Source organism: Petaurus breviceps, unplaced genomic scaffold (assembly GCF_028583685.1).
Source record: "Petaurus breviceps papuanus isolate PSGF00001 unplaced genomic scaffold, PetGlider_PUasm1.0 90466, whole genome shotgun sequence".
Taxonomy (NCBI): domain Eukaryota; kingdom Metazoa; phylum Chordata; class Mammalia; order Diprotodontia; family Petauridae; genus Petaurus; species Petaurus breviceps.
The window spans coordinates 771,955-792,983 of record NW_027187260.1 but is presented as its reverse complement, the minus strand read 5'-3'; the positions used below and the strand labels follow the sequence as shown (position 1 = coordinate 792,983).

General features: G+C 36.0%; 1 protein-coding gene across 1 annotated transcript in view; it reads left to right on the top strand.

Annotated features, from left to right (window-relative positions):
- Nucleotides 1-21,029, top strand: part of DNAH14 (dynein axonemal heavy chain 14) — a 412,217-nt gene that overhangs the window by 190,464 nt on the left and 200,724 nt on the right. Inside the window, exons 38-42 of the mRNA XM_069062634.1 lie at nucleotides 4,597-4,731; nucleotides 6,891-7,106; nucleotides 14,045-14,147; nucleotides 18,487-18,704; nucleotides 20,452-20,704. Of these exons, the coding sequence (XP_068918735.1) occupies nucleotides 4,597-4,731; nucleotides 6,891-7,106; nucleotides 14,045-14,147; nucleotides 18,487-18,704; nucleotides 20,452-20,704 (925 nt within the window). The remainder of the gene's footprint in view (nucleotides 1-4,596; nucleotides 4,732-6,890; nucleotides 7,107-14,044; nucleotides 14,148-18,486; nucleotides 18,705-20,451; nucleotides 20,705-21,029) is intronic.

The following is a 21,029-nucleotide window of genomic DNA, read 5'->3' as shown; positions in this document are numbered from 1 at the left end:
TACAAGAAGTAGGGGAGTGACTAGTGTTACAGTGGAGGCACCAAATATAGGCAACTTTATTTTTTTTAATCTTAGCACTGACTAAGAGAAAAGAGACAGGGAGAAAGGGATATTTGTTTGGGTTTTTTTGTTTTGTTTTGTTAGGATTGAAAAGACCTAAGCATGTTTGTATGGAGATGGGAAGGGGCCAGTGAAGAGAAAGAGATTGAATATCCACAATAGAGAAGGAACAAGGTCCTGGAAGTAGGTCAGAAGAAATGAGATCAACATATGTCTATATTGGGATTGGGCTTAGTGAATAATAGGTATCCTTCTTCATCAATTCCCAGAAGAAAAAAGGAAAAAATAAGTCATAATGCTGAGAAATTTTAAGAATGATGGTGGTAAGCTGAGGAAACTGGAGCAGATTATCACTTGTTACAATAAGGCACCACTGGGGACTTGAAGAGAAAAGAGAAGGTTTTTCAAAAGTTACTGTGGAAAAGGAAGAGAAAGAATTCATGAGTATACCAGCTATACAACAGTCACAAGGACTCATTTGAGCAAAAATATGAGACTGGGAAAGTCTAGTGGATGGTTGAGGGAAAGTGAGCCACCTGATTTTTCTGGAATGTTAATAACTTAGAGGAAGGACTGGAAGAGGACAGAGGAGCCAAATTGTATCAGGCCTTAAATGACAGGAATTTGAACTTTAAATGTTCTCACCTATAAAATAAAAGGACTGGATTAGAAGACTTCTAAGTTCACTTCAAGCTTTAAGGTTTAGTGTCCCTATATCCTATGACTGATTCCCAGACATACTCTTTATTCCTGATTTCTTAAATATAATATAGCCTCCTATTCATAGAGGTCAACAGAATATTTATATTTAAATATGTCATCATCATGTCAAAATCAACTTAGCTAAAAGCATCTCTATCACTATCTCAAATTCTAGTTTTCCCATTACTTTATTTTTTTGAGAAATTTCAATTTGTTGTAAAACTAATCTTTAATACAAAGAGGAACTATTCTCCCAGTAAGTAGCTTGTAAAAAAAAATTGAACCAACAGTTCTCACATAAAAAAAAAATTTTTTTTTGTAGTACCATCTTCCTTCCTTCCAGTCTCACCGCCAAGAAATCTTAGAGACATTGACTCTTCTTTTTCCTCCATCTCCTAATACCTAATCCTTCACTAAATGCTCAACTCCTCCTTTGCCCACAAACACACAAATCCCTTCAGGTACCATCAAATTTCTCACCTTCCTTTCATTTACTTCTCAAATAAATGTTCCCTCTCTGCTGCCTATATTTCCTTTGTGGTTCATTAATTTTTCAGTTGTGTCGAACTCTCTGTGACCCCATTTGGGGTTTTCTTGGCAAAGATACTATAGTGGTTTGCCCTTTCTTTCTCCAACTCATATTACAAATGAGGAAACTGAGGCAGAGTTAGGTGATTTGCCCAGGGTCACACAACTAGTTAGTGTCAGATTCCTCTTCCTACTTTAGACCCAGCACTATATCCCCTGAGCCACCCAGTTTCTCCCATCTACTCACTCTTTCTGTGCCTACAACTTAGCTTCTCCACCATTCTACACAAAGTTCATTTGCACAAGTCTCTCACTATCTCCCAATCATTCAACCCAGGGGCCATTTCTGAGTCTTCATTTGCTATGAAATCTGCAGCATTTTATTGCTTACTACCAAATTCCTCTTGAAAATCTTCTTATTTCTGTCTTTTACATCACAGTGTCCTACTTATTCTCATCTCTCAGTTACTATTTTCTGTACTATATGCTCCTCTTCCTTCTTTACTCCTGATTCCTTTTCTTCCTACTGCCCCCTAAATAAACCTCTAGTTTTTACTTTTTTAATCAATTTAGAACACTGCAGCCAGACTTCCTGATGTACTGATATTGTAATTTTTCTCTCAATCTAAAAGCACTTATGAATTTTTAGAGCATTTAATTTAATAATTAAAATTAAAATTATTAAACTTAAAACCTTTTAATTACATTGGAGATAAAAACCATTAGGAATTGCAAATTATAGTCAATCTGGTAAGAAACCACCTGCCACACTTAGATGCTCTTTCTTTTGGGGGGGACGGTCTATAATACTGTCTTCGTTACTTATAAAGGAGGTCAAAATGTAATACTCTATTCTGGGCAGTGAGTTTTCAAAGAAAGAAATTTAACAGACCCTATGCTCGAGGAATTTACATTGTCTTCAGCTTAATACCCTCCAAGGGCACCCTCTACTTAAAATAGGAACCGTTACAATAGACTAGCCTCTAATCCCTGCTATTTTCCACACACCATGCAAATTTTTTTTCAAAATTTTTTCTTTATCACTTTCCTCAACCTAGAATTCTTTCTATTCATCTTTTTTAAATGCTAAATATGTTTGCTCCAATAAAAACTTTTCCAAGTAACTCAGGCCATACACTATGTTATTCTCTCCTTTGAAACCCTGTAATACATGTAGTAAGTATCTGGACAGTTTAACACCTTATTTTTTCTCTTGTGTATTTTAATTTTATCTCCTTAGCTAATTTCCTTTAAGGAAAGAGATATGGCTTATACTTCTTTTAGAACCCACAGAATGCCTACTAAACATGTTGAAGGTGCTTAATAATCCCCTGTTGATTTATATGAGACTTCAAAGGACAGCTACAACCTCAAGTTATCCCACTGGTGACTCAGCTTAGTCCTTGGGGCAGGATTGTTCATAATTTAACTCTACCACTCAGAGATCATATTAGTCTTCCTATTTATAAGTACCTTCCATATGGGACATGTAGGCATTGTCTCATCCAGCCCTTGGTAGTACCATGCTTCTGTCCACTCCAAAAAAAAAAGTCCACAGCCCAGAGACCCTAAACTAAAGAAAACCTCTTATCATGTAAAAACATTAAGCATTAATTAAAATTATTATAGTACATTTTTGCACAGTTCTCCTCCCTCTAAGTTCCATCTTCTAATCTCTTAGCAGTGGCTACAATTCTTTATTTCATTTTTTTCTTCCTCTTTTTCCTAGTCTTTAATGATCTTTAGGATGTTGTCACATCTTCTATTAAGCAAGCATTGGAAGGGAATGAAAAAAAATTTTTCAGAATTTACTTTGTCATCAAATTTATTATCAGATTTTTGTCTATTATACTTAAATCAGTTTTTGCTCAATCCTGCTTTTTTCATCATATTGGACAGGAATAAAGGAATCTAAAGAAGTTGGAATGGGGATTACAGGGTAATGGTTGCTTATGTCGCCTTTACAAATTTCTTCATTACCATATGAAGCTTGAGTTGTGGATAGATCTGCCCAGTTCAGTTCTGTGTTTGAAAATGCCTTGAAAAAAAATATTCGATAATGTCAAAGATAAGAATCTGTGTATCATCTTGTACTAAGAACATATCTGAAAAGAGATAAAATATAGTATCCTGAGAACTTTTTTATTTTGTTTCTTTTTGTTTGATTGCTTAGTTTTGAGGTTTAGTTTTTGTTTTTGAGAAGCTATATTCAAACTTTCCTCAAACCTTTTCCTCCCCCTCCTCTCATTGGAGCTTAACCTCCTATCCCTGTGCCCTGGGCTCTAATTTGTCAGCTTTAGCCTTATTCTAAATGGTCCTAGTTCCACCATACCTGCTTTCCTTTCATTTCCAAGCCATGCCAATAACTCTAGCTCTCCTATATACGTACTTTTTTTTATTAGAATACAAACAAGTGTTATGGTGGAATAAAAATACCAGGTTCTTACATCTAGACAATGATTTATTTAGCTTTGCAGTTCCAGAAATAAATGGGGTTCCAAGGCTCTCAGCTTTTCACTCCTTCCAAACTGTATATTGTGTAGGAACCAGTTTGTAAGGAGTGAAAACCAGGAGATAGGGAATGAGACACCTGATTTCCTATTGGTAGAGGGGATCAAGAGACACTGAGGTGAGAGGAAGAAGGGGTAGTTATATGACATTCCTTAAGTCAGATGATAGTTGGGAGTAATCTTGTCACTTTTCCAGAATCAGGTGACTTACATGGAATTGAGAATTAACTTCACAAAAGAGTAGATGAAGGGCAAAATGGAGTTAGTTATTCATGCTATTTTTTAATGTACCATTCCTCAAAGGAAGTGACCATGTTGTTTACTTGTATTTGTTTTGCCAGTACTTCAGTTTCTGGTTCAAGGGCTTAATCCTTTTTAAAGGCTTAATAAATGATTTTCCATTTCATTTCATATGAACCTTGTCTTATACTTTTATCTTCTCTAGAGCCCACTATTAATGCATTGTAGATAGTATCCTTGAATAAATATTTGCAGTGTGACTGAATCTGGGAACAGTCATAGAATCAGAAACTTAAATAGCGATCTATTTCTTTCCATAGTTAATCATATTTTGACCATTTTTCCGATGATTTAGAATTTTATTGAGCCTGTGATCACATACATATTTTCCCAAGGTATTACTTAAATATTTTGCTTGAAGAAACTCTTCTGCCCATAAAGTACTTGATTTTAATCATTAGCATTTACATTGAGAAAATATTATGTTGAAGGGATATAAGTAAAATGGGAATTTTATATTTTAGGAAGTAGTTAATCTTTACAATTTGGTTTTTAGGCTTGTATTGGCGTGATGTTAGTAGGCCCAACAGGAGGAGGGAAGACTACAATAAGAAAAATTTTAGAAAAAGCTTTAATTGTTTTACCAACTTTAAATACATCTACACCTGCAAAGCAGGAAGGGACTTCACAGGTAAGAGTACCAATACATGAAATATTTAATAAGATTCCATTAAGGGTTTAGCATGAACAACTTCCTTAATTCATATACAATCAGATGCCCTACCCCACCCCAGTTATCCTTTGTGATGTGCGTGCATTTTGTCATATCACCAATGTTTCAATTCAAAAGCTCCCCAGCTTCACCTCTATGTGGTATGTCAGACATACCTTCTTCAAGTCTCAACCTGAATCTTTAACCACTGCCCAGTACTTCCCAAAAGGAAAATCCAGGTAATCCAATGCATTGGTGAGTTATTGGCATTGAATTTATATGCATAATTGTTTATCAATTGTGTGTGTGTGTACATTTATATCCAGCTATAATTTTTAGTATGTGTTTTAATAAAGCTGCTTATTCTGTTATAATATTTTGTCATTAAGCATTCTTTTTTATGAATTAGCATGACCAAATTTTGGTTGCAGGTTCCCGTGCCTCAATTTTCCATAATAGACTCAATGGTTCAGTCACCCAGTTTCAGGTTACATAGCATTTTTTCAGAGATATATTCCCCAGTATAGCTTGGATTTCCTCTGAATTTAAATAATGCTTTTTAATTTTTTTTTAAGCAATCGAGGTTAAGTGACTTGCTCAAGGTTACATAGCCAGTTATTTCTTGGTGTGGTGCTGAGTATCTGAAACCGGATTTGATCCAGGTCATCCCGACACTGGAGCCGGTGCTCTTACTCGCTGAGCCACCTGGCCACCCCTAAGCAATTGGGGTTAAGTAACTTGCTCAAGGTTACACGGCCAGGTGTTTCTGGGTGGGTGCTAAATGTCTGAGCCCAGGATTCGATCTCCAGGTCTTCTCAACACTGGAGCCGGTGCTCTTACTCGCTGGCCACCCCATGCTTTTTAATTTTTACATCATCTTTTTATCTATTTATAATGTTGCTTATCTTATACTCAACCTCCCACAGGACAGAAATTATGCTGGTTAACTCACTTTAGAAGCTGTTGAGGCTTTTTTAAGAGTTTATGAATAATTAGCTTCTATACAGATGATATCAAAAGGAAACTCATCAAAGTTTCCTTTAAGTTGATAGTAAACAAGTGTTGGGCTCAGTTTTATTTGAGCATTGGAAAAAGAATAACAATTTGATAGTAAAGTTGAAAGAAGTTTTTGGTGTTTGAATAAGAGGTTTCAATGGGCAAAATAAAATTGGATCAAAGATACGTGTTTGAGTTTGGCAAAATAATCCAATGTAGTAGAGAATGTATTATTAGGAGTCGAGAGACCTGGGTTGAAATCCTATCTCTGACACTATCTGACACTATACCTAAGCAAGTCACTTAGCTCTTTGAACCTCAGTTTTCTCATCTGTAAAATGGGAATAAAACTCTTGTAAAAAAATGTGAATCAACTCTTGTTGATATCTAGCATGTAAGGTCATGGTAAGGGTCAAAGTTTTATATAATTTTTTAATAAAAAAAATAATGATGGAGGGTTCTTGGTCTCACAGAATTACATAGGGTGTCTGCAAGTTGTTAGGTTGGAGAAGATGACTACAAAATATCATTATGTCAGGTGGGTTTACTTGTTCTATTTGAAAAATATGGCAATCTTTTCAACTTCGAGTGATGAAACGACAGTAAAGGAGCCTGAAGATTACTGAAAACAGATAGAGATGAAAAGGATGTGTGGTACAGCAAGGTTAATGTCAGTGTTATGTATTTGATATGCCACCAGGAAAGTCTTTGTTGAAAAGAAAACAAGATATTTTTAGGAGGATTATTGTAAGACATTTATTGTCTTTGGTTCATAATTCAGGGGCTGCTTATAAATATATAATATTTATATATAGACAAGTTGTATTAGAAAACAATATATTAAGTGTATTTTTTTTGTTTGTGGTTTTGTTGTTTTTTTGGTAGATTATTTAGGCAATTTCCAAAATGCTTTTATATTGTGTACTCTAGTTTTTAGTAAGCATGTGGTTTTTAATTAATCTTCCACCTATACTACTGGTATACTATAGGGTCTATTCTTTATGAAGAATTGTGTCTTGAACTTAGGCTCAAGGTCCATACTGTCGTTTTGCCAAGCAAATGTTAATTGCACTTGAAATTAACAAATTATAACTTCTTTGTGCACTCATTCTTTTTCTAAAACAAATACTGGTGTATTTTAGGTTGCAGGAAAAAAAGGAAAAATAGAGGTTTTCACTTTAAATCCAAAATGCATTACCCTTGGAGAACTCTATGGACAAATGGATCCGAGCAGTATGGAATGGTCTGATGGATTATTGTCATCATCAGTGAGAAAATTTGTACATTATGGCACTAAAAAGAAAACCACAAAGCATGTAGAGGCTGAAGCAAATTTACGCATTTCAGATTTCTCTGATGTAAGTGCAGTATAATTTTTATACTAATTCCTGAACTTAATTTGATTGACAGAAATAACTTATTTGAAGCCTATATGATGAGGACCTGTTAAACTCAATTCAATAAAAATGTATCAAGTTGCATCTGCATTCAAGGTGATAGGTATACAAAGATAGTTATGGCACAGAACATAGTCTTAATCTAATGGAAGAAAATTATATGTATGCAAAAAAAACCTGTAACAAAAGGGACAGTATGATTAATGTGGGGCAGCTAGGTGATGCAATGGATGAAGTACTGAGCCTGGAGTCAGGAAGATTCATCTCCCTGAGTTCAAATATTGCTTCAGACACTTATTAGCTATATGATACTGAGCATGTCACTTAACCCTGTTTGCCTCCATTTTCTCATCTGGAAAATGAGCTGGAGAAGGAAATGGCAAACCACTCCAGTATGTTTGCCAAGAAAACCCCAAATGGGGTCATGAAGAGACAGAGATGACTGAAAAAAACAAATTAACAAAAGGAAAAAATATGATAAATGTAAAGAAATTAGACACAAAGCAATAAGAAATGTGAAAAAGAAGGACTCATTTTCACAAGGGGGAGGTAAAGTTAAGGAAGACTTCACAGAAAAGAACTCGAGTTGAACTTTGAAGGAATGGATTTCAGAGGATGGAGACTGCTGGGGCAGGCAGCCTGCAGGTGAATAGAGTATGTTCTGAGGACGGAGGACAGTGTGAACAAACAGATGAAATAATTTTGAATAAGAATGAGAGAGGAAGAGAAATTCACTTTGACTGGAGTTTAGAATATATAAAGAAGAATACTGTTACATAAAGCTAGAGAGGTAGGTTGGACTTAAGAACCTGAATGTCAGATTCAGGTGTTTATACTTTATTTAAGAGACAGTTGGGAGCCATGGAAAGTTTCTGAGTAGAGGAGTAACACAAAAACATAATCAAAGTGGTGATATAGTAAGATTGTTCAGGTCAGGGTATGAAGGACAGATTGAAAGAGAGGGTATAAACTAGAGATAGGAAGATCATTTAGGTGGCATATAGTTGAGGCCTACGCTAGAGTGGTTTCAGTGTGAGTGAAAAGGAAGAAAATGGAGTTTAAAAATATTACACAGTTAGAATTCATGAGACTTTCAATTGATTGGATATGGGAATAACAGAAGAGGCAAAATCAAATATGACTGAGGTAGGAATTTGGCCATCTTGATGACCATGTAATAAAGCAGCAGCATTTCATATTATTTATCAGCACTGCCCATTTCCACTGACTGTTCCTTAGGCTTGGAATGATCTCCCTTCTCATCTCCAACTCCAAGATTTCCTGGCTTCCTTCAAAATTCAGCAAACCTTCTAGAGTAAACCTTCCTGGATTCTCTCCCATTTATTCCTCCCCCCATACTAGTGCCTTCCCTCTGAGATTATCGTGTATACATATATGTGTGTATGTGTATATATGCATATATAAATATATACACACATATACATATATTCATACATATATCCTTTATGTACATAGTTATTTTCTCCTCCCTTAGACCAAAAGATCCTTGAAGGCAGGAGCTATACTTTTTTGCTTTTTTTTTTTTGTATCCTCAATACTTAGCACAGTTTCTGGCACATAGTAAGACCTTGATAAATGTTTATTGATTCCCCCCCACCAAAGACAAAGATACATTTTAAAATTTCATTAACACAAAAGAAGAAAATATAATAAAAGAGATTTAACAAAGATGTGCCCATAAAGTCCAGAAACTCACAAAATAGCATATAATTAAGACAAGTACAATTTAAAATACACTTCAGAAGAAAATGCAGTACAAAAAACAAAATTGGGGAGCCAAAATGGCAGAGTAATCTGTAAATTGCAGTAACTTTTCCTTAGTCACCTGCAAACAACCATAAAAATAGTGCCTCAAAACAAATCCTAGAACAGCAGAACCAGCAAAAAGATGGGATGAAACAATTGTTTAGCCCAAGAAACTTGAAAGATCAGCAAGAAAGGTCTGTCTCACACAGGTAAAAGGAAAGTACATTTCAGGACAGGAAGCATCCCAGCAAATCAGTGGGAGATCCTGAACCCTAGTGTGATGGAACAAGCAAATGCCAACACCAGGACCCCACCATGTGCCTTAGCATAGCCAGGTGAACCAGCAGATTCCAACTCCAAGAACCACCACATGCTTCAGCATGGCCCAGAGAAAACAGGCATCCTCCAGTGGCCAGATCTCCAAATGCTACAGGATAGCCCTAGGGAAATACAGAAACACCCACCAGGCCTCAGTACATGCCAGATACCACTACTAGGACCCCAACTTATCATCTAGTAAGCTGCCAGATCCCTACAGCCTCCCACAGTGCCAGCCAATTCCCCACCCCATCCTCTCAGCACAGTACCAGACTCCCCACCAGGCCCATGGGCCTCAGGGCAACATCAGCATAGCACCAGGTAAACAGCCAGGGCCTACAGCCACTGGCAGAAGAAGCCTGAGACAATGCCCCTTCCATCCTAGATGCAGACATCAGATTTAAAAGAAAAGAAAAAGGTAAAAAAAAATGAGCAATAAACAATAAAATAATCTTGACCATAGACAGTTACTGTAGTGATAGGGAAGAGCAAGACACAAACTCAGAAAAGGACAACAATGTCAAAACATCTATGGGTAAAACCTCAAAGAAAAATGGAAAGTGGTCTCAAGCCCAGAAAGAATTCATGGAAGCGCTCAAAAAGGAGCTTAAAAATCATATAAGCAAGGTAGAAGAAAAATGGGAAAAGGAATGAGAGTGATACAAGAGAATTATGAAAATAGAGTCAACAGCTAGGAAAACTGCTTAAAAAGTAGAACTGGAAAAATGGAAAAGGAGATTAAAAAATCCAATGAAGACAACAACTCCTTAAAGAGTACAAATGGCCAGATGTAAAAGTACAAAAGTTAATTGAGGAAAACAATACCTTAAAAGTTATAATTGGGCAAGTGGAAGCTGAGGACTCTATGAGACATCATGAATCAATCAAACAAGTTCAAAAGAATGAAAAAATGGAAGAAAATGAAAAGTATCTCATGGGAGAAACAACTGACCTGGAAAATAGATCCAGGACATACAATATCAGAATCATTGGACTCCCTGAAAGTCATAATCAAAAGAAGGACCTAGATAGCATCTTTCAAGAAATTATCAAGGAAAACTACCTTGAAATCCTGGAACCAGAGGGTAAAATAGGCATTAAAAAAATTCACCACTCACCTCAGGAAAAAGATCCCAAAATAAAAACTCCAAGGAATATTATAGCCAACTTTCAGAACTATTAGGTCAATGAAAAAATACAAGGGACCAGAAAAAAAGAATTCAAGTATTGGGGAGTCATAATCAGGATCACATAGGACTTGGCAGATACAACAATAAAGAATCAGAGGTCATGGAACATGATATTCTGGAAGGCAAATGATCAAGGACTACAACCAAGAATCATCCAGAAAAATTAAGCATAATACATCAAGGGGTGGGGGGCAGAGGAATGGTGATTCAATGAAATCGAATTTCAAGCTTTCATAATGAGAACACCAGAACTAAACCAAAAATTGGGCCTCCAATATCAAGAACCAAGAGAAGCATAAACAGGTTAAAAAAAAAGGGAAAAGAAAACTTAAGGGATTCAATAGAGCTAAACTATTTATATCCCTACACAGGAAGATGATACTTGTAATTCTTAAAAATGGTATCATTAATAGTAAAGATAGAAGGAATATACATATACAGAGGGTGTGGATTTAAGATGAATTTGAGGGAATGACATATAAAAAATTAAGGGATGAGAAAAAAGAGTACAATAGATACAGAAGGAAGGAAGCAGTAGAATGGGGTAAATTATTTCACATGAAAAGACATGAAAGAACTATTACAATGGAGGGGAAGATGGGAGGGTGGACAATAAGCATTGCTTGAACCTTACTCTCATCAGTATTGGCTCAAAGAGGGAATCATGTATAAAATCAGTTGAATATAGAAATCTTTCTTACCTGACAGAGAAGTAGGAGGGGAGGAGATGAAGTAAGGGGAGGGTAGGCAATGACAGAAGGTAGGGCAGATCAGGAGAGGTGGTAGACAGAAGAAAAACACTAGTGAGGAGGGAAAGGGTGAGAGAGAAAAGACAGAAAGAAGAATGGAAAGGAGGAAAATGTGTAAGTAGTAATCATAACTGTAATGTGAATAGGATGAATTCTCCCACAAAATGAAAGTGGATAGCAGAGAGGATAAAAAAAAAATCCCTAGAATCCTATATGTTGTTTACAAGAAACACACTTGATGTAGAGAGACATACACAGAGTAAAGGTAAGGGACTGGAGCAGAATCTGTTATGCTTCAGCTGAAGTAAAAAAAAAGGCAGGGTTGGCAATCCTGATCTCAGACAAAGTAAAAGCAAAACAAAAAGACTTAATTAAGAGAGATAAGAAAGGAAAGTACATCTTGCTAAAAGGCACTATAGACAATGAAGCAATATCAATACAAAACATTTCTGCACCAACTGGTATGACATCCAAATTCTTTTTTTTTTTTTTGGCCTTTTGGAGGGCAATTGGGGTTAAGTAACTTGCCCAAGGTCACACGGCTAGTTTGTGTGTGTGTGTGTGTGTGTGTGTGTGTGTGTGTGTGTGTGTGTGTGTTAAATGTCTGAACTCAGGTCCTCCTGATTCCAGGGCCAGCACTCTACTCACTGCACCTCCTAGCCGCCCCAGCATCCAAATTCTTAAAGAAGTTAAGTGACAGGGCAGCCAGGTAGCACAGCGAGTAAGAGCACCGGCTCCAGTGTTGAGAAGACCTGGAAATCGAATCCCAGGCTCAGACACTTAGCACCCACCCAGAAACACCTGGCCGTGTAACCTTGAGCAAGTTACTTAACCCCAATTGCTTAGGGGCAGCCAGGTGGCTCAGCGAGTAAGAGCACCAGCTCCAGTGTCGGGATGACCTGGATCAAATCCGGGCTCAGATACTCAGCACCACACCCAGAAATAATAACTGGCCGTGAAAACTTGAGCAAGTTACTTAACCCCAATTGCTTAAAAAAAAAAAGAAGTTAAGTGAGTTATAAGAAGAAAAGGATAGCAAAACTATATTTATGGCAGACCTCAACTGTTCCTAATCAGAACTCAATAAATCCAACCAAAAAATAAACAAGAAAGAAACTAAGGAAGTAAATAGAATATTAGAAAAGTCATATATGACAGACCTTTGGCATGATTTAGACATAAAGGGAGACACCATAAGCAAATTAGAAGAGCAAGGAATAGTTCACTTGTCAGATCTATAAGGAGGAGAAGAATTCATTTCCAAACAAGAGATAGAGAGCACTACAAAATATAAAACAGATAATTTTGATTATATTAAATTAAAAAGCTTTTTTTTTACAAACAAAACCAATTCAACCAAGATTAGAAGGAAAGCAGAAAGTTGGGAAATGATCTTTATGGAAAATATCTCTCATAATGGCCTCACTTCTCAAATATATAGAGAACTGAGTCAAATTATGAGGCTGCAAACCAGTCTCCAATTGATAAATGGTCAAAACATATGAACAAGCAGTTTTCAGATGAAGAATCAAAGCTGTCTATAGGAATATGAAGAAGTGGTCTAAATCACTTTTGATTAGAGAAATGCAAATTAAAACTACTTTGAGGTACCACCTCACACTTATCAGATTGACTAATATGACAGAAAAGGAAAATGATAAATGCTGGAGAATATGTAGAGAAATTTGGATACTAATACACTGTTGGTGAAATTGGGAACTGATCTAACCATTCTGGAAAGCAATTTGGCAACCAAACTGTACATAACACAGCAATACCACTACTAGGTCTATATCCCAAAGAGGTCATAAGAAAGGAAAAAGGACCTACATGTGCAAAAATATTTATAGCAGCCCTTTTGTGGTGGCAAAATATTGGAAATTGAGGGGATGCCCACCAATTGGGGAATGGCTGACCAAATTGTGGTATATGAATGTAATGGAATACTATTGTGCAAAAAGGAATGATAAACAGGCAGATTTCAGAAAACCCTGGAAAGACTTACATGAACTAATATGAAGTGAAATGAGCAGAACCAGGAAAACATTGTATACAGTATCAGTAACATTGTGTGATGATCAACAATGAATTACTCAGCTCTTCTCAGCAACGCAATGACCCAAGACAAGTATGAAGGCTTCTCAAAGGAAAATACTATCCATATCCAGATAAAGAATTGATGAACTCTGAAAGAAAATTGAAGCATATTTTTTCACTTACTTTATTCTTTCTTGTGGGTTTTTTTTTCCATTTTGATCTATTTCTTTCACAATTGTGACTAATATGGAAATATTTTTACATGGTAGCACATGTATAAACTATATCAAACTGCCTACTATTTTCAGAAGAAGGGAAAGGAGAGAGGAGGATAGGATGGCGGTAAATATAGTCAGTCTTTCACAACATGACTATTATGGAAGTGTTTTGCATAAGTATACATTTTTAACTTATATTGAATTGCTTGCCTTCTCAATGAGGGTGGTTGGGGAGGGAAGAAGAGTAATTGATTTTTGAAAACAAAGTTTTAAAATTGTTTGTATATGCAACTGGGAATAAGATATACAGGCAATGGAGTATAGAAATCTATCTTGCCCTACAAGAAAGTAAGGGGGAAGGGAATATGGGGGTGGTATAGAAGGGAAGGCAGACTGGGGTAAGGGTAATCAGAATGCATGTCATCTTAGCATGGGGAGGAGGAGATAGATGGGGAGAAAATTTGGGACTGAAATCCTGTGGAAATGAATGTTGAAAACTAAAAATAAATTGATTATTTTTTTTAAAGTAGTGGATGGCTTATGTTCAGTCTTATCCTACATTTCAGTCAATTATGGTACCTCAAATAACATTGTAAATATTAATTTTTAATATATTCTAGATTTTCATACTTGATCCTAGTGACAAAGAAGAGTTTATCCAAGATGAAGATGAAGATGAGGATGAAACTGAGAAAGATGTTCAGTCTTCTGAAGACAATCAATGTAGGTGATCTCACTAAACTGAGAAAATAATTAACATAAAAGATACACATCCAATAAACAGAAATTCTGCTCATCTCTATTATATAACTTTTTTCATTGTTCTTTTTGTCATTTTTCTTATTTTATAGCATGTAAGAAGTAAATATATGTACAGAAAAAGATAAGTTATAGTATGGTATAGTAGAAGCAGTGTTACATAGTGAATGGTGGTTTGGAGTAAGGAGGATTTGAGTTCAAATTGCACCTCTAATATGTATTAGCTTCTCTTCTTCCATATTGTCCTTCACTTCAATATATTTGCCTTCCTAATCTATTGTGCTCTCTTTTGCTTCTTTGGAGAGACTTGCTACCATGAACTCAAGTTTTTCCATTCTGCCTATTATTTCTTCTGTCTATAAATTCTGTGTTTTCTTCTAACTTCTTCATGCAAAATTTAGATTTCTTTCTTGAATCATGTAGGAACCCTGTCACTCATTTTCTGATACTACCCACTTTGATGAAGGATTTGCCTTCCATACTAAACCACAACAGTGCCAGCCTCTTCCTCTGTTGGGGAACTTACTTTTTGCTAAACTTAGTCCCTTCCCCAAGTAGCTTTTGAGAGGCAGGACTGGCCCTAGCTGAATCCATTGCTTCAGGTCTGGAGCTGCCACTTACCCCCTGCCCTAGTTTACCTCCATTCTTTAGTTCTCTCACTAGGCTGAATCAGTTTCTGCTATTTTTTTTTGTGGGATTGGTAGAGAGTGGGTGGGGGTTCCTAGCAGAGTCTCTGCATCCTTGGAATTCCCTCTAGGAGCCACTCAGAGCAATACAAAACAAGATTTTTTTCCCTTATTGCAACAGGATGTTGGAAAAAGAGTGGGAGCTAGATGCTGGCAGAAACCATGCAGCAGAAGGGAGGTCCCTGAGTAGGTCCTAGAGTATGAGATTGTTGATCATATTTTATACCCTGTGAGAGTGTAGGGCCATGCACTGTAAGAGTGTTATGGATTAGCACTGCTGTTCATTCGTAAGGCTTTCTAATCCTGCGAATTCAATCACTGTTCTACCTCTGATGTTTAATTCCTCTTTGGAGTTTGGGAGTTTTTTTGAGAGTTAGTGAGTCCTGCAGAAAATGTCTAGTCCTCCATCTTACTGGTCAAATGAACCATAAAATCTCTTGTTAGCTATGTCATTCTAAGCAGAACACTTAATCTTTATGTACTTAAGCAAAGTCTGTAGGACTTATGTGAAATGTAAATGGGTTGTGATCTTGGAGCTCACTATTATGACAAAATCACACATCCTTCACATATTTGTGTAGTATTATTTAGATTTTGTGTAGGAAAACTGTGGCATTAGACATGACCTCTGGCTTCTTAAATGGAATACAAATGGATCAAAAGTTTGCCAGACCCTACCAAGTTGAAAAGCTTTCAAGTAGGAGCCTCATAATATGACCATATATCTTAAGATAGGGTAATGAAATTCTTGCACACGGCAACTCAAGAACACTATCTAAAGATACTGCATTCATTATCAGTGGGGGGAGAATACACATAGACAAGATCACAGAATCCTGAAGTATTAGAATAATTTTACATTATTTTTGTAGTACTTGGATTCTTGAGTGGTTTCATGACTTTGTCAGTGTGCCTAATAGATCCACCAGTGCAGACCACAAACTATATATACTCTCATGTTCAGTGTGACTCTTTTCATGTCTTTTCATCAATCAAAAGTCATAAGATCACGCAGAGTTAGAGCAGAACATGACCTGAGAGATCCAGTCCTACCTCAGCTTCAATTTTATAGATGAGGAAAATGAGCTCTAGGGAGAGTCTCACTTGCCCAAGGTCACGTACATAGTAACAGAGCTCATATTCAGGTTAAGGTACTGTAATTCTAACTCCAGTGCTATTTCCACTATATTACATTGCCTTAAAGTCTTCCATTAAGGATACATTCAAGTGCCAAAAACCTTATTCTATGTTTTTGATAATTTATGGAAACCACTACAGCCCTCAGTCTGTCCACTGAAAATTTGCAGCTTCCTGACCTATCTAACCTATGTGATCTTGAAGAACATAGCACTCAATACATACCTGACAAAAGTGTAACTAAGCCAGAAATATATGAGACCATGATAGTGATAAAAAAATAACTGTGCAGAACCCAGTCCTAGCATAAAATCCCAATCTGGTCATTAAAACTGGGAAAATGAGTAAACAAAAATAATAATAATAATAACATAGAGCTATTTTTATTCCAAAGATGCCAAAGACTCAAACACAGAAGAAGAAATTAACTCTAAAAGTACAAGCAAAGCCTCAAAGGAAAACACAGATTGATCACAAGATAAATTAGTAATACTAGGAAAAAATATGCAAGATGCTTTTTAAAGAATTTAAAATAGTTTTACAAGTGAAATGAGAACAATAAAAGAAAATTAGTAAAGAAATTAGAATGTGAGAGGGAAGACATGGAAAAAGAATTAACACCTTAGCACAAGAAAGACAAAATCTTACCTATGTAACAAAATTGGTGAAAATTTGAAGGACACAAATAGAAGTTAATGATTTTATGAGAAAACAAAAAATATTAGAGGAAATTTTTTAAAGGAAGTAGAAGATGATGTATGGCATTTTGAATGGAAAATAACAGATGGAAAACAGATCAAAGGGAGAAAATTCTAAAATAACTGGATTATGTAAAAGCCGTACCAGAAAAGGAACTTAAATATCATATTTAAAGAAATCATGAAAGAAAACTACCCAAATATATTAGAACAAAAGGGCAATGTGAAAATACAAAGAATCCACCAACAACCTCCTCTAAGAAACTTCATAATGAAAATTTTCAGGAATGTTATAGCCAAAATACAGAGCTTAGAAATCAAAGGGTGAAAAAAACTTCAAGAAGCCCAAAAGAAAGAATTCAAGTACCGGGGAACCACAGTTAAGATTACACAAGAGTTAGAATCTGCCACTCAAGAAAAGTGAAGAGCCTAGAATATGACATTCCAGAAGGCAAATGATATAGGATTAAAACCAAGAATAACTTACCAGAAAATTTGAATATAATATTTTAGTAGGGAAAGCAAACCTTTAATGAAATAGAGAACCTCCAAGCATTTATGAAAAAAGACCAGAGCTGAGTAGAAATGTTGAAATACAAACATGAGAGTTAAGAGAAATATAAAATGGTAAATACAAGTGAGTAATTTTTGTTCAGTTGAATCAGCTCATAGCATATTAGATGCATCTCTTTGATGAGTAGCCTTCCTTTCCTGAGCAAATCTTTTCATGTTACCTGTTGAATGAAATTGTGTGTATTTTATTCATGCCAGTATTGAATCTAAATTACCAGAGCCCTGGCCTTAGTCAGACCTGACTAAGAATAAGAAACTAGACAAGAGGAAAACCAAGAGCGAGTAGTGTCACAAAAAGACAAGGAAGAGAGATTACCTCTTCCTTAATAAGGAGGGGGTTGTCAACAGTGTCAGAAACTGCAAAGGTCAAAAAAGATTTGACAAGAGATTGATGGTAATTCTTGAAAAAGTAACTTCAGTTAAGTTATGATGAATACCCAATCACAAATGGGTAGAGAGTTAAGTGAAACATTGAGTAAAGGCAAATTTTTTTTTTAATTTCTAGTATTTAAGCTAGAAGAGAGAAAGGCTAGTAGCTTTAAGAGATAGTAGGTTCAAGCAAAAGTATTTTAAGGAAGAGGAGCACATGGGCATGGGAAAGCGCTAATAGGGAGAAATGAAAAATTAGAAAGGTGAAGAATGATAGTAGTGGCAAGCCACTGGAGCAGAGAGGGTTGAGGACACAAGTAGACAAATTGGCCTTAGTGAGAAGAGTCACCTCTTCAATAGAGACTCAGAGAAAGGAAAAGAATTGAGGATGATGTCAAGGGTGATTGAGATGTAAAATAGGAAAAATGAGGGAGGTCATGGTGAATGGCCTCTTTTCCCATTAAAGTATTAGAGATTCCATGAGAGAGAGAGAGAGAGAGAGAGAGAGAGAGAGAGAGAGAGAGAGAGGAAGAGAGGAAAATTGAGAAGAAATTCTTTAGAACAGCCAACTTGGGGAATACCATAGAAACTCAACTAGGGAAGAATAAAAGAATTTCCTTGCTACAGTTAGGACCCAGTCAAGATAAGTTTAGATGACTTTTCAAAACTTAAACATTTTCTAAGCTACCAACTCTTACCTTGATTAGAAAATAAGCTTCCTAAATAGTATGAACATAATGTACATCATAAAATAAAAGGTTGACATTTAAACGTAATATTTAGAGAAAAATAAGACATACTACAAACTATAACATAAACACTTTTTTTTCAATTTTGCAGATATGACAATTACAGATTGGCAGTGGATAGTATTTGATGGTCCAGTTGATACCATATGGATAGAAAACCTAAACACTGTATTAGATGACAACAAAACTTTGTGCCTTGCTAACAGCGAGAGAATCATTTTAACTGATAGTATAAGGATGATTTTTGAAGTGGATAATCTCTCCCAGGCCAGCCCTGCTACTATCACTCGATGTGCAATGGTCTATGTGGTAGGATTCTAGGAAAAATTTTCCTATTAAAAGAATATGTTGTAAAAAGTAAACTTCCTTTCAGATATATTTTTAAAACTCTGGTTTATTTTCCCCTTTATGTCTAGGAGGGAGCCATCAGTACTACTGAAATTGTGTCCCCAAGGACTACTGGCTGGTGGTTATTGTTTTTCCCATTGATTACTAGAAACATACCTATTTATAATTTGATTATAAACCATTATAAAATGGCTGTTCATCGTCGTCACTGAATGCTAATATCTCTCAGTTAAAACACACCATATTTTGTCAGCCAGTCAGCATTTATTAAGTGCCAATCTACTATGTTCCAGGCACTATGTGCTAAGAATGGAGCATACAAAGAAAGATAAATAACATGGTCCTGCCCTTAAGAGGAACACGTTCTAACAGGAAAACATGTAAATATCTAAGTATGTACAAGCTATAGTCAGAGTAGATGGAAAATAATCAGAGAAGGGAAGATCCCAGCAGCTGGTGGGCAGTTGGGAAGGAGCTGACAAAAAGCCTCCTGCAAAAAGTGGGACTTGAGCTGAGTCCTGAAGGAATTCTAGGAAAGTAAGAAGTTGAGGTGATTTAAGTAGAAATGTCATACTATAATTATGAACAGCAGGAGACTGGTGAGATACTACACAGAATCGTGTGTATTTCATCCTTTGTATCTTGTCATTGTTGGCACGTGTATACATATACAAGACAGTTGACTGAATATTGGGGAATGCCATAAAAACTCAGTTAGGGATATATTTGGGGAGATTTGGGGATGAAGTTTGTGACCAGAGAACATGGCTTGAACCCTTGACTTTCATCAACTAAGGTAGAAGAGCTCAATTAGGCGAGAAATAGAAATGACCCTCCCATAGGCAAAATCGCTAATTATCTGTATTATTATTTAGAGATAACTAGTGAAGATTTCTATTCCCCCTCCCCTCAAATTCTCCTTCACTCAAAAACCTGAATTCTACAATTAGAACCAAAAATCATTTTATCTTCGATTTTTTATCCATGTTAAAATATAAACTTTCCTCAGAGGAATAACACTTAAGTTTTATTAGTCATATGAATATTGGTACAGCATGCCATATCTTCAGAAGCAATGACCACTACCAAGGTCAGCGCCAATCTGAGAGCACATTTGGAAAGACGGGAGGAAGGAGAGAGTATGAAGGCACTGGGATTTAGTGGATGGGAAGCTGGAGAAAGGACTCTCTGAAGTGGAAAAAGGCAAACAAAAATTAGCACCCACGTGCTGGGAAAACTTCCTTTACAATTTTGTCTAGAGTTGCTCTTGGGAAGGAGAGAACCGAAAACCCTAGAAGTCACCTTAAACAGGGAATTGATTGGTGTCAGCAAACTCTGACAGACAGTGGAAGTAACATGGTCTCTGGGGCCTGAGGATACTGTAGACCAGACTGTCTTGATAATCTGTTTATTCTGGCCTCCATGGTAGCCATAGCCATGTCCTAATGTAGCTCCCAGAATACATTCTCCCAATCCATTTCTACCAATAGAAATAAATTAAGAGAGGGGGAAAAAAGCAGAGGGAGAAAAGCCACAGCCAAACCACCATTGTGATCATAAATGTCATATTTTCCTAACTTTTCTTAGATATCTGGAGGCACTCACATCATGAAGAATCTATATTCTCATAGTAAATTTTCATTTGCTAATGATATATTATGAATAATATATACCTAGTCTCTGATCTTATACTATTTTTAATTTCTAGGATCCTGCTGATCTAGGATGGGAACCCTATGTTAAGATATGGCTTGTAAAAGTTTCAAAACTTCTTCCACAACATGGCATAAATAATCTTGAACGAATGTTTAAAAAAAGTGTGGAAGAAGGCCTAATCTTTTTAAGGAAGAATAATAGCATGCAGCCATTTTCTGTACATGAAATACCAATTTTAAAAAATCTCTGCAGGATTCTTGATGCTTTTTTTAATTTCATGGAAAGCAATGGAGCTTTTGGGAAATGTAAGTGGAATAATTTTTCCAAATAATTTTCTAAAGTCAATTAATTTTCTTGAATGATTATTGGGTAAAATTTGAAAGAAAATGTACATCTCTCCAAACCAAGAGTTTGCATTTTGGTTGAGAAAATAAAACACTATATGTGAATAATTAAGCTTATTAACAAGTTGCATACAAGTCAGAAGTAGAACAAATCAGAAAAATCACAAATTAAATATATGAGTACTGAGAGGATTCATAAAAGATATAGTTTGAAAATGATCAAGTGGGGCTGATTAGGAAAAAAGGTTTGAGCTGTTTTGGAGTTGGTTATAGAAAAAAATAAAGA